The sequence below is a fragment of the Mizuhopecten yessoensis genome, unplaced genomic scaffold (genome assembly GCF_002113885.1).
Source record: "Mizuhopecten yessoensis strain PY_sf001 unplaced genomic scaffold, ASM211388v2 scaffold7547, whole genome shotgun sequence".
NCBI lineage: Eukaryota > Metazoa > Mollusca > Bivalvia > Pectinida > Pectinidae > Mizuhopecten > Mizuhopecten yessoensis.
The window spans coordinates 1,547,773-1,561,844 of record NW_018407102.1 but is presented as its reverse complement, the minus strand read 5'-3'; the positions used below and the strand labels follow the sequence as shown (position 1 = coordinate 1,561,844).

The window sequence follows — 14,072 nt, the reverse complement described above, 5'->3', positions numbered from 1 at the left end:
CTGATCCTCAGTTGGGATGGTGTGACACAGCCCTGATCCTCAGTTGGGATGGTGTGACACAGCCCTGATCTTCAATGGAGGTGGTGTAATGCAACTTTATTCCTCAGTTGAGATGGTGTGGTTCAGCCCTGATCCTCAAGTGTGATACAACTCTGACGGGAAGTGGTGTGACAGCTCTAATCCTCAAACTTCACGTGTAGAGTGTGACACAACTACAATCGTCAATTTAAGGCGTGACCCAGCTGTAATCCTCAATCGAGCTGGTGTTACCGACTCTTAACTTCAGCCAAGCTGGCACACAACTCAAATACTCAATGTATGAGCGTATCACAACTCTAATCCTCAACACAGGTGTTTTGACATGGTAATGTCCACTACAGTATTCTAGAATTACATCTGTCATGGTTTCTCTTACACTATTCATTCTCAGTCAGTAGAATTCCCAGTCCTTGGCAAACCATGAGAGAATGTAGGTGTCCTTCTCCTGAGGCTGTAACTGTTTATCCACGACAGGGTCGGGGTAGCTATCACTCTCTTCACTATTGATGACCGACTTAAAGTTGATGAGTGGCATGTAGCCCTTCCCAACCGTCACCATGCCCGGCACCCCTTTTCCTTCAGAATCGCTGTTGTCATGGCGACCATGAAACAATGGCAGAATGAGTTTCACAAAGAAGTCCTGGTTGTTATGACAACGGAATATAGAGTATGGAAGGAGAGTGACGGCATTGGCAACAATGATACAGCCCCAGGTGGTTCCGGCGTAGAGGTACTTGTCAAGGATACTGAGGGCCGTCACTAGAAATCTACTCACTGCAACATGAAAAATATATCAGTATATAAATTTAAGGTCTCATATGAAGCAAGATTATCTCCTATGGATTTGCATAATATATTTGAACATTTTCTTTTCAACAATTATTTTAGAACTACCGTAAGTGTATTTTGTGACGTATATGTCAATGAATTTTCAAAGTTAGTGAAAGAACATACCAGAATATTAATGTGTCTTACTGTGTGTTTACTAAATGTAATCATTTTACGTTAGCACATACCTCCTGAACCTTCTGTGGACTGGACAAACTGACCCTCAGTGGCAGGAACAAGATGGCTACAGTCCAGCTGACACTCTGTCTGTCTGCTCCATGTATTCCACTTACGAACATGTGTACCTAGTTAACATATGAATCGTAAGTTTAGGTCATATGACTTACACGAAAATTCAAGGCCATCAGCTGTATAAAACATCGAGGTGATCCGTGGTATACAGAGGTCAAGGTCATTAGTAGCACACAGAAGTCAAGGTTATCATTAGCACACAGGAGTTAACGTTATCAGTAGCACATAGAAGTCAATGTCATTAGTAGCACACAGATGTCAAGGTCATCAGTAGCACACATAGGTCAAGGTCATCAGTAGCACACAGGAGTTAATGTCATCAGTAGCACACATAGGTCAAGGTCATCAGTAGCAGAACAATATGTAAATGTCTTCTGTTGTATAGGAAAGTGAAGGTCATAATTACATACTAAAACTCAATGTCATCTGCTCAATACAAGACTAAATTTCGCCCTCAATAACTGATTTATTACAATGATCTCACTAATTCAATGATATCTATTTTTATGTCAATCTGTCAGGTTATTGATGAGACACAAATGGATCAGACTTACCAGGGAAGACATAGGACCAAACAGCATCATTATTTTGATCTGTGATGTTGGTCTCTAAAAACGTACACTGTTTACTCTGGCCACTGTGGGGGTGATTCAAAATCTGTTCAGGAATCTTGTCTGGTTTTCCAGGTAGGAAGTCTTCATTCAAGTCAAACACTGCAACCTTAGCCTCACCTAGACCAACCCACAACTCCAACCTGGGACAAAAAAGACCACAAAGTTACTATAAACGCATCAAAATCCTTCCAAAATCTCAAAATATAAACATTATGAGCATATTAATGTCAAAATCTTTTGTTTCTAAATCAACTGTGGTCATTATCAATTTGACACTGTGCCATTCTTACTTTGAGAAATAATTTTAAACAAAAGGTTTAACTGATCATGAACTTAATTATTGTATATTGCATGTGCACTTACAGTAGTATATATCAAATAATGTGCTCCATGATCTTGAAGATTATGAACTAATGTCAAACATCACTATAAACTATTGGGTAATGGGTAACAATGCTGTGAAGTATGATCAACTGATCCAGCAAAAGGCTAAAAGTTATGGCCCTAACACCGATACCAGATACACATGCTCCATGACCTTATGTTGGACATATGTTTGGTGAAGGTCGCGGTGCAACCTTGGGTCAGTCTAGACCAACCAAACAGTACAAAAATTTAGCTGGGACACAATACTGCAGATGTGTGGACAGCACCTTATCATAATAAGAGCGTACTCACTTTGTACCAGAGTGTACTACTGTAGCACACAGGGCGCGACTCTGCAGCCTAACTGTAGTGTGGGTGTACTTGTGCCGCTCGCCCTGAGTTGGCATCTTTACCACAGTCAAAGTCTTCTTCATCAGAGATGTGAACACAAATATAACATGGCCTCCACCATTCTGCCCAGGTAAGTACCTGCCACAGAGGGACTGCTCAATGTCAGCCAGGTCGAGCTGGACATCATAAACGTCCTTGGTAGTTTGACACCTATAAAATAATGCATCGCCATGGTTACAATATAACAACGCTCTTGCATTGCCATGTTAAACTACCGCTCTAACATCTTGTTGGTAACAATCTGTATTAATTTAGAAGTATTCATGAACTATTCTGTTTCTTGTGTCCATATATGGCAGTGGATTGTCCCGCCATGTTGCCATGTGTCACACTCCAGATATTATCATGTTTTTCTCTGAACATAATAACATGTAACTTAGTTTGTTTGATATCATGTGACTGGGCATCAACTCCTCTTAATATCATATCTAACATCAGTTTCCCAATAAGATCAATGAAAACAGTGATGACCTTTCTTGCAATTGCCCTTTTGGTTTACTTTCACACATATGCTTTGTATAAACTAGAAAATGTCAGTTAGCCATGATACCCCCTTGTCTCTGTGGTTGACCTATTAGTAGCAAAAGTGGGAGGAGCGCAAATGAGAATTTGACATTCAGATTTATTTCAAACTCTTCCCCTTATTGAAAAACAAACTGACTTCCTACAGCAAAGTCCTTATTCCCTTGACTATATTTTGGATCTGTCTGTGACTACTCACTCGTACACATGAACCATGTGCTGGTTATCCACGACCCATACTGTCTCCTCTACGGCCACAAGTCCCTGTATGTGGACATCAATATCACACAGGTGTGTCTGTAACATTGATTACACAGGTATGCATGTAAATTCCTGTATGCGTAACATAAATATACATCATATGTAGATATACTGGTACAGTATCTTCATAAACAGGAGTCCCAAATTTAATATTTTATCAAATAATTAAGGGCAGAAAAGATTTAACTTTGTATTACATCCGTCTAACGGAAATGTAAGTACCCGGTACATGTATCTCAAATGAAGGATTTTCACACGCAATTTATAACATTGATTCTACAATTTCACTTTTGCATTTTTTTGAAAAATCTAAATAGGCCGTTTATCTCTGTACAAAGTAATTGAAAATGTCTCGATGATATGTTGAAGTTGCAATTATATCTGAAAATTGCAAAACAATATTATTACCCGGTGTAGCATGGGATTGTGAAGCATGGTGAAATGGTCCGCGGTTCATATCACCATGGCCTTCATATTACCATACTACACCGGTAACAGTAAAAACAGATTTAGAAAGTTGATTTACCTTAACAGTAGTACCAAGTAAGTCTGTGTCATAGCTGTACACGTCTAGACACGAGTTACCGTTGGGGACAGCTGTACTGAGCCAGACCTGTGTGTGTCGGGGCAGTCTCCGTAACTCATCAGAGTCATCTACATGCAGACAGACATACATATCAATACTAAAGACAATTTTATTATCAAAGCTTTAGATTTAATGTAACAATAACTTTTTTTCTTTTAAATAGTCAAAACTTCAGTCAGGGTCAGGGAAAGCTGGAATATCACATATATTTATATTCCATCATACCATTGAATAAACAGCATTAAAAATGTGTCAGTGTAGATTTCAGCTCTGTATCCATACCATACATATATGTGTCCTCCTCATTGTGGGGTCCCACAGCTACAGAACAGCCAGCCAGCACACCAATGTCTGAATCCATGGAGACAGCATCCGCCAGGTGTGTGAACTGTGGACAGCCAGCCACCTGTCGAATACGAGCTGCAGAGGGACGCTCAGCAGGGTAGTGAGACCAGCACATACACATCAGGTCAAGGAAGTGGGCAGGGTACTGCTTCTCCTGGGGGTAAAGATAGAAAGGGCAATACATGACCTTGCAAAATATCTCAGAAGCAGGATACTTAACGGTATATGTCAAAACCCTCCGGTGTATATTGTCAAGGAAATCATCAACCTCCAACACCTGACCTAGAACTCAATGTCATAACATAGGTCCTGATAGTAATGTCAAGGTATAAACATATACAATGCATTTAATGTCTATTTAACTTATAATTAAACTGATTTCATTTATATTTTACTCCTTTTACAAAACAAAATAGGAATACATGTATATTATTCCTTAAAAAATTCATGGTTTTATTTGATTGATAAATAAGTTTCAACCATTAATCTCCAATCACTTCTGTGCAACCTCATCACAATAACTCACCTTAGGTGAGATGAAAGGGCGGCCATTCTGACAGATAAACAGTGTTGGGTTGGTGACATCCTCAAGAGGCTTGGAACACGTCAGCAACTCGTACATAAACATTCCAAACGAGAAAATATCCACCTGCAAACAATGACACACATCAACATACATATACGTTTAATAATTGTAAAAAGCAGATTTAATTTTAATTGGAAACAAGCTTATTGATGGACATTTAAACTATAATTACCTGTATTAAAATACAAGCCCCTCCCTTGCTCTGTGAGAATATGCCAGAGAGACTGATCAGGTTGGTAAATTACACACGACACTTTTTTTTGTATGGATGTCTGATTAAGTATCCATTACAGAATCTTTCTATTTTATCTAAATTCCCATTGCTGTTAAAGACCAGACACAAGTCCTTCTGAATATGTATTAACTTACAATCATTGTTCAAAAGGCCTTGTTTCGAGTAATTTCTTTTGATTTCCCAACTGCCAGTCTTCTAGAAGAAGAGATATGATAATAAGACCGAAAAAAATGTATATATCATAATCACAAGCATCAGAACACATATGCATCAAACACAACCTTGAGACTTACAAGTTCTGTGTAAGTATGCTTGCCAGCATATTGCAGTATTTCTGGGGCTATAAAGGGAGGTGTACCACCAAAGCCCTTGGTTCCGGAGGGAAGGGCGGAACGACTGATGCCGTAGTCAGCCAATTTGATGTGGACCGGTCCAAGATCCCCTGTGTTATCCATGAATGGGATCTTCCATACTAACACGTTATCTGCTTTTAGGTCTCGATAGATAACAGATTCAAAGTGGAGGTATGCCAGGGGATCAGAAACCTGCAACAGATCATTCAGAGCTATTCTGATACTTTGATATATACTGAACTTGTTTTAACATTACAACTCTTATACTTATCCATGGTAAACGTCTATTGAATGTGGGAGTACCTTAGTTTCACAATGACCAAACCTGAATCTTTGCAGGCTTTCACAATTCTCAAGTCCCAGTCCCTGGATATGGAGTGAATTTAAATGTCAAGTCAATGGGGCTTAAATCGGTTACAGAAAGTCCATGATAGATTTCAATGTCAGTTTTAGCATTTATTAAAATCATCTACTTTAAAAGATTGTAGAGGAATCTATAAACTGTCAGTGAGCAGGTGATAACAAGGTCCTTGTGTCATGTTACACTGAAAATAACAGCATTTTTCCAAAATCTTTAACAGATTATTAATGGTTTAGGTTTGTTTGAAAGGGGATGTTTGGTTATAGTTTGTTCATTTACTGAATGATGGTTTGTTTGATAGCAACCTTACCTGTGTAATCATTTTGTTTACCTGTATAATATATATATACAGTAGTTAATTTACCTGTATAATAGTTTGTTTACTTGTACATGTATAATGATTTGTTTACATGTATGTTTATTTATTTATCAGCAAAATGATTTATTTACCTGTAGAATGGTTTGTTTTGTTTACCTGTATAATAAGTTGCTTGATGGTGAAAACAGACAGCCTCTGGCCCCCACTCTTGAGTTTATCCAGGATGCCCCTAAGGGAACTATGCGGGGCCAGCTCTAGGACGAGTCCCAGGGGTGCGATGGAAAGCCCTATTAGGGGTACCATGTGATGGTGCTGGATGTCCTGGAGGATGGACACTTCCTGTCGGGCCGTCAGGTACGCATCACATGCTCGCTGCATGTACAGGTGATCCTTCTGTAACCAAGGTCATAATATAATTCTGTAATCCAGATCAACATCATATTAGGATCTTTGTAAGATCAACATCATAATAAGATGATTCTTTCATCAAGGTCAAAATCTTGATAAAGGTGATTTAGATTACAAAGTTCAAGGTCTATACATTAGAGATCCCTTTTTAATCAAGATCAAGACCTTTGATCTAGGCGACATTTCTAATATCACAGGTGATCTTTCAGTAACCAAGGTCACAAGCAGTAAGATTCATCAGTTTGGAAATATGTAATATCAAAGATTTACTCTATACAGAAGCAAAGTATGTATTAAACATGTCAAGCTATATGTCAAACGGACCAGTCAGTCTTGAAACGTAACGACACGTTTAATATGTTCATTGTTAGTGTATAAAGTAAAACTTGACATTAAGGTAACAAGCAATTATCTTGTTTGAAAAAAACACATTTTCTGACAACCACCTGTCCTGTAAGATAATGTTGTTTTGGTAGATTATAGAAGGGTCTGTCTTAATTAGTGGCGAGAATCGTATACAACATATGCTTTATTTTATCACTACTCATGACACTGTTTCCAATTCAGAGAGCTAACTGTTCGCTTAGATCAACACTGAATTAAAACAGATTTTCATGTAGATTATCAAATAATCACAAAAATTTGACAAAACGGTAGATACACATGCTGTGTCTAATATTCACGAATATGCAATGATTTAGAAACTGGCTCAGCCCGTAATGTTGTCATCGGAGTAACGTTTTAGAATTAAATGTGAAGTTTTACACTTTATTTACTGACCTTATGATGATGACTGTCTTTGTGGGAAGCAAACAGAACCTTAATGGCCACATCACGTGTCGGCTCATCTATCTATATGAAGACAAATCCTATTACATGTAAATAGATCAAAATTCATCGACACAATGTATTGCAACATATATTTCAAGACAAAACAATATGTAATGATTGATGAAACATTAGTAAATAACAATTTGGTATGTTATGGTATATCAATTGTTTTACATATATATATATGTATTTATGTTGTAAAGCCTTTTACCTGGTAATTATAGATAAACCTACCAACCAATCTTGTTATAGCTATAGGCTAATACCAGCACGAGCTACCACTGGTGAATGTTTGGGTCTATCCATCATAATAACAGAGTGATCGGAGAACAAACATGGTCTGACATCAAATTACTACAGACATTTCCACAAATGGTTTCTGATTGAAATTAGTAGCTTGACGAACCTGGTAGCCACAGAAAATATTACTTTGTTCATGGAAAAAATGTTCCACTATTTGGTAAACAGTTTAACATGGATGAATTGAAAGAAACCACCTAGTAACATGACATAAACTTTTCTTTGTTATTTTAAATTCAAACACTCTGAAATCACTCCTTTTTGTGAGGGTTTTCATTTCGTTGATTTCGTTTGTCAATGAATTCATAGGTCCACCAAGTAATTACAAGTTTGACATGAAGCAATTCTCTGTGTGTGTGGATACTCGTAACCAACAAATTTATGTACCCACAAAATGATAGTTTTTCAGTGTTCCCGTATAGAATTATCAGTAATAACTTTACCCTAGTAAGCGTTCCTGCGTACACATCTCCAAATCCTCCGCGACCAAGGGTCTTGTCCAGAGTCAGGTGATCAGAAGAACCAATCAACACCTTGCTGTCTATATCACTGAACACCTGAAATGTTGAGTTAGTTCCCAAGTTACATAGGGCTGACTGACCATTAAAACTGAATACTGTGTTTGCAATTACAATCTATTACTGTGTTCATAATTACAGTACAATATGTCGTTTTCTGGACACTTTTTCCCTACGGATTTGACGGAGTTTTAGATACACATGTCACGTGATAGGGGGGCATGTGTATTTTAAGTTATGATGCCACAAATATGACTCCTGCTCACAACAACATGCAAAAATACTGGTGTGCAGTTTCAGACTGCATGTCTAATGGGAGGGTACTAGTCAGAAGTCATGAAGGACGTAAAGTTCTATCCATTTTCGTCCAAATCTTTTACTTTGATAAAGTTGGCTTGCCACTGATTCACCCCCATAGGTAAGTACATTGTATACATGCCTCCCTAATGAACCATGAGACAGCCAAATTCACATAACTTCTGTTCCGGAAACTTGTATTTCGGCATCAAAACATTTGTGTACGTAACCACAACAACACATTTATATCATAGGTAGCGATACATTTAATCTTTACCATGACATAATAATACCAACACTGAACTTGGTGAGTTCGAAAATTTCTGAAAAGACAATCATTTTGCTCCATGTTTTTAGAAGAACAGTTTCAACAGATATATACAGAACACATCAGTTGGCCTTAATGTCTACAACAACAGAAACAAGTTGTCAGGAAACTATAGAAACGAGTTATCAGGTAACAACAGGAAAGATGCAGGCCATAGGTGATCTTACCACGTCAGGGGCTATGTGTAGGATCCTACAGGATCCATCGGCTGACATCATGTAGGCCGGGGACACGCTGCCATGACGATCACAGATCTCGTCGTAACCACACAGGTAGTTGACAATGCTTCGTTCCACCACAAAACAGTTCAGGACTTTACTCCTGTCCTCCTCCACCTCATCACTGTATCACAACAGACACACATACAATTCTATCGCCCTAAATGTTTAAAATCCATATAACTACAAACCAGTTAGGCTGTCCTTGAATTAAGTTACTTTAGTCAGGTTAAATAATATCTAGTCTATCCCATAGAACTTGCTTTTGAGTTTTTGTAAATATGAACATCATCACCAACCAAATTTCACAATAACTAGTTTACATTACTACACTCGATCCTTGCTCACAAAGTCATCCTAGGAAACACAAACAAGTCTCAATAAAATTGCAATTTCTTTCTTTCTCTTTTTTTTTTTTTTTATCTCCAACAAGTACCAATATGCACTCAACATCTACAATGACACCATGAAATAGAAAGTGTCTATGTTTTTATTTTTGAACTATAACCTCATAATATTTTATTGGTCAAAGGTCAAATCTAATTAGGCTTTAACTTTTGTTGGATTCAGATTTGGGTGTAGTTATTAAATTCTGATAAAATTTCCCAGGAGGCACTTGTCTAGCAAAAACTTTTCTACATTTACAGATGCAGTTAAAGTAATAGGATTGTGTCGCCATTTCTCTGTATAATTTCTTCAAATTTTGTAGTTATATTGCTTTGAAGGAAAGAAATTTTCTGCCACAAAAAAAATATAGGTTGTCATAATTTTAAGGATTTTAAATGGAAATTTACGTAGAAAGGAGTGAATTTTGAAAAAAAAATGAAAGACAATATTTTTACAAAATAATGTCAATAAAAATGATACGGACATATATTAGTATTCCATTAATGTATATCAATTTAATAAATGCTGAAATTGTGTAAAATTAATTCTCTATACACAATATAAAAATTGACATTTTATAATAAAACCATATACACATAGTAATTGCAGGTAAGACTTATCGTTCTTGAAAAACTTTTTCAACTAGGGATGTACTTCCTGTTTCCGTTTATCGATACACTCCAATGACCTTAATGTGAAATTACTGCGAATAGAAGTTTTAAAAGTGACCTTTTTACATAGGTGGTCTTTTAATAGAGGTGGTTTCTCTATCAGGTTGTACTACATGCATTTTGTTTTTTAAAACTGACACAAATAAAACCTCTCTACAAAGAGAAAATTTCCATGTGACAGAATTGGAGTAGATGATATGCAGCATAATGCAACATAAAATGCAGTGTTTGAAACAATTGATTTGTAGGTTTTTGACATATTTCTGCAAGTATGTTAATTTACAAAATTACTGATTATTTATACATCCAGTAAGACATTATATCAGAAAAAGGGTTAAATGTGAATTTCCAGCACCCTTCAGACATGTTATACCCCTCCCCGGCTACCTGTTGTTAGGGATGGGCTGCTCGTCCTCCGTATAGGATGGCATCTCCTGAGAACTGGATACAGCGACCTGTGTATCAGTTAAGGAGATGTATTGCCAATTACGTGGATTGTCCTTCTTTCTCTCCGCTTCCAAAGCCTGCTGCAGACAGTGGGGACATGGCACAATACGGGTGATAAGGTAGCGTCCGTAACAATTCTGGTTAAAACGCCCCTCTCCTAGGTCCGGGTACCAATCGTGCAGCAGGTTGTCTATATGGGCGGTGATCTTAGACATAAAGCAGGCCTTAGCACCTTCATCTAGGTAAACCTGCTCCCTGTTAGATATCACCAGACCGTCCTGCGATGGGCTATGCTGGGCGAGGTGGAACACTAGGGAGTCACAGGGAAAAGACATCTCCAGTATAACACTATTTATCATGTCAATCTTAGTCCAGTCATCCTCCATGAAACACTTGAATGAGTACTTGCTATAGCGACACATATCTGCTGATGTTCCAAGCACCTCCTTGATACAGAATAGAGGTGTGTCATAGTAGAGGAGCTTCATGCCAGTTTGCCAGGGCTGCCACTTAGGAATCTTGTTCCTGAGAGCTGTACAGGCAGCAAGGAGGTCAGGGGATATACCTACCAACTTCTCCACAATGTTATAAAATGTACTGTCGGCCAGGATTCGAGTGATGAGGCGTGGCCAAAACCCACTTGGGAAGTAGGTCATCACATACAGGCGACATAGGGAGAACATGATGTTGTTGGTGGCCTCTGTCTTATACAGGATTAGACCGCTAGGCTCCAATGAACCCATATGCTTCAGAGACGAGAATGGACTACTTTGGTTACTACCTGGCTTCACTCTGAGTGAGGCTCCAAATGGAAAATTGGAAAATGTCTGCACTTCACTTGAATCACAAGGTTTTGAGAGAGATATCTGAAAATAATGAATTGATTAAATCCCATATACGAGCTCAAAATGCTTTATCTTCATCAATGAAAAATAATGTCATTCAAATTTAACTGCTTGTATCCCCTTTCTTTATCCCTACCCATATAAAACCACTCAATTATCCTCCCCTGCTACCATACAACCTACACTTCCCTACCAGTAATACTAACCATATACCTCCTACACAACCTTACCTCCCTCACTTCCCTACCCCAAACAACCTAAACACCATTCCCCTACCAACAACACCACGTGTACCATTGGTTTCTCCTACACACATTTTCCAATCAGCAATTCCATCCGGTACTACCTTAATTCCCTACTGATACCTCGTACCTTTTCTCACCTCAAACTCATATCCCTTCCCTTCTAATCCCTATTCTGAGCCCAACCCCCACCTGGTTACCCAGCCCATTTTCCTCCTCCCTCTCCTTCCCACCAAAACCTTACCCTTTCCACCACTACCAAAGCCATTAGGTTTCTAGCAGCAATCTCTAAAAATATAAAACTGCTCTTCCGCTTAGGGATCCCCATACCAAACCCTCTGTCTACATCTGTGTATGACTTACCCGGACATCAGTATTGCTCCGTATACTGGAGGCCAATTCCTGCTCAGTGGGGAGGAGGGAGGGAAGTAACAGTCTGTTACGGTCAAACTCTAGAGCCACCTCAAACTTGCCCAGGAGGCCACAGATGTACTGCTGTATACTTTCTGGCTGGAATGTGGATTCCTTAAACAACATCCGTAGGTTCTCTGCCTTCATTACACCTGTACAGGTAAAAATCATACTTGTATGTAAGACAAGCATATCAACAGGTGAATATTTCAGTGTTAACCTGACATCATCAAAGGTAATCATATTAGTACAGCATAATGGCTTTAAATCTGGAAACAAAATCAGCTAATATGACCTGGAGATTTTGTCTTCTCACTGCAATACCAATATCCTCATAACTAATGGGTAATTATCTTGTAAAAAATACAAGGTCATATGAAGAAAGATGTTTCACTTGGAGTGTCGAAAAGTCCCTTGTCAGTTTACCATAATCTTTGACCTTTAGTACCAGAATATTTTTGATGATGATTGCTTCACTCTTTATTTTGACCAATCATTCTCATTTTGTTATTTTTTCCAATTGTTACACCTTTTCCCCAGGTAAACAGAGTTTTGAAAATTAGATTTAAATCAAATTATTATAATTTAAATTATTTGATTTAAATTGGGAACGGCATTAAACTCATCAGAGTTCAACATATTCGGGTCAGGTAAGTGTCAATTATGCCTTGATTTAGAAAGACTATAAGACACCTCAGAGTTTGACCAAAGCAGATTCGAGTGTAAATCTAACTGACCGTTTTTACAGAAGTTGTTGACCTGTCCTACAGCCAAGACTTGAGCCAGCTGGTCACACAGCCACTGAGGATTGAGGAAGTACAGGTCCTTCAGGCCGATGTCAGCGTAGTGGAACAGGATACCTGTAATACAGCAGGTCAGCGCTGGTACCAATCATATAATGACGATAGAAACCTCAATAGAGGTTACTATCAAAACGTTGTCAGGTGAAAAGTTGACATGGTCAAAAAACATTTATCTACAAAATGTACAAATAAATGAACATTATTTTGAAAAGATATTGTGTTTTTAGAAAGACATCATTTCTGCGATTCAATTGTTTTGATAATGTCCTCGTTTTGATCGTATTTACAGTTCTGTGTCCTGTCTAAGAAAAAGTTTATGGTACAATTTTCTACAAAATCCAAGGGTTCTGTTTTCACTGCACATATCTTCTCTACACTGTTGGGATATGTCATGACAAAGGCTTGTGGGAGATAAAAGATTTGAAATAATCGCAGGCCAGCAAAACAGTAAAAATTGAAGTTCAGTTCTATACAACTGAAACCAATCCAACAGCAAAGGGAATTTGTTATCATATACTTAGGTATTCAAACAGTGTAGAAAAAATATGTATTAGAAAGCAAAACCCTTGGATTACGAAGCTGTGACTAAGCGTACCTACCATTCTCATGGAGGACTAAGTGTACCCACCATTCCCATGGAGGACTAAGTGTACCCACCATTCTCATGGAGGACTTAGTGTACCTACCATTCTCATGGAGGACTAAGTGTCCCCCCCATTCTCATGAAGACTTAGTGTACCTACCATTCTCATGGAGAACTAGGGGTACCTACCATTCTCATGGAGGACTAAGTGTCCCCACCATTCCCAGGGAGGACTAAGTGTACCCACCATTCTCATGGAGGACTAAGTGTACCCACCATTCCCATGGAGGACTAAGTGTACCCCCCATTCTCATGGAGGACTAAGTGTACCCACCTTTCTCATGAAGACTTAGTGTACCTACCATTCTCATGGGGGACTTAGTGTACCTACCATTCTCATGGAGGACAAAGTGTACCCACCATTCTCATGGAGGACTAAGTGTACCCACCTTTCTCATGAAGACTTAGTGTACCTACCATTCTCATGGAGAACTAGGGGTACCTACCATTCTCATGGAGGACTAAGTGTACCCACCATTCTCATGAAGACTTAGTGTACCTACCATTCTCATGGAGAACTAAGTGTACCTACCATTCTCATGGAGGACTAAGTGTACCCACCATTCTCATGGAGGACTTAGTGTACCTACCATTCTCATGGGGGACTAAGTGTACCTACCATTCTCATGGAGGACTAAGTGTACC

General features: G+C 38.5%; 1 protein-coding gene across 1 annotated transcript in view; it reads right to left on the bottom strand.

The window, feature by feature from the left end:
- Positions 1–6: 6 nt before the first annotated feature.
- Positions 7–14,072, bottom strand: part of LOC110453917 (leucine-rich repeat serine/threonine-protein kinase 1-like) — a 40,433-nt gene continuing 26,367 nt past the window's right edge. Inside the window, exons 18-34 of the mRNA XM_021503150.1 lie at positions 13,384–13,427; positions 12,719–12,841; positions 11,934–12,133; positions 10,424–11,349; positions 8,928–9,102; positions 8,061–8,174; positions 7,267–7,338; positions 6,235–6,471; positions 5,339–5,590; positions 4,751–4,873; positions 4,162–4,378; positions 3,820–3,947; positions 3,232–3,329; positions 2,412–2,660; positions 1,674–1,873; positions 1,056–1,172; positions 7–813 (exon numbers count right to left, since the gene is read on the bottom strand). Of these exons, the coding sequence (XP_021358825.1) occupies positions 431–813; positions 1,056–1,172; positions 1,674–1,873; positions 2,412–2,660; positions 3,232–3,329; positions 3,820–3,947; positions 4,162–4,378; positions 4,751–4,873; positions 5,339–5,590; positions 6,235–6,471; positions 7,267–7,338; positions 8,061–8,174; positions 8,928–9,102; positions 10,424–11,349; positions 11,934–12,133; positions 12,719–12,841; positions 13,384–13,427 (3,658 nt within the window). The 3' untranslated portion in view covers positions 7–430. The remainder of the gene's footprint in view (positions 814–1,055; positions 1,173–1,673; positions 1,874–2,411; positions 2,661–3,231; positions 3,330–3,819; positions 3,948–4,161; positions 4,379–4,750; positions 4,874–5,338; positions 5,591–6,234; positions 6,472–7,266; positions 7,339–8,060; positions 8,175–8,927; positions 9,103–10,423; positions 11,350–11,933; positions 12,134–12,718; positions 12,842–13,383; positions 13,428–14,072) is intronic.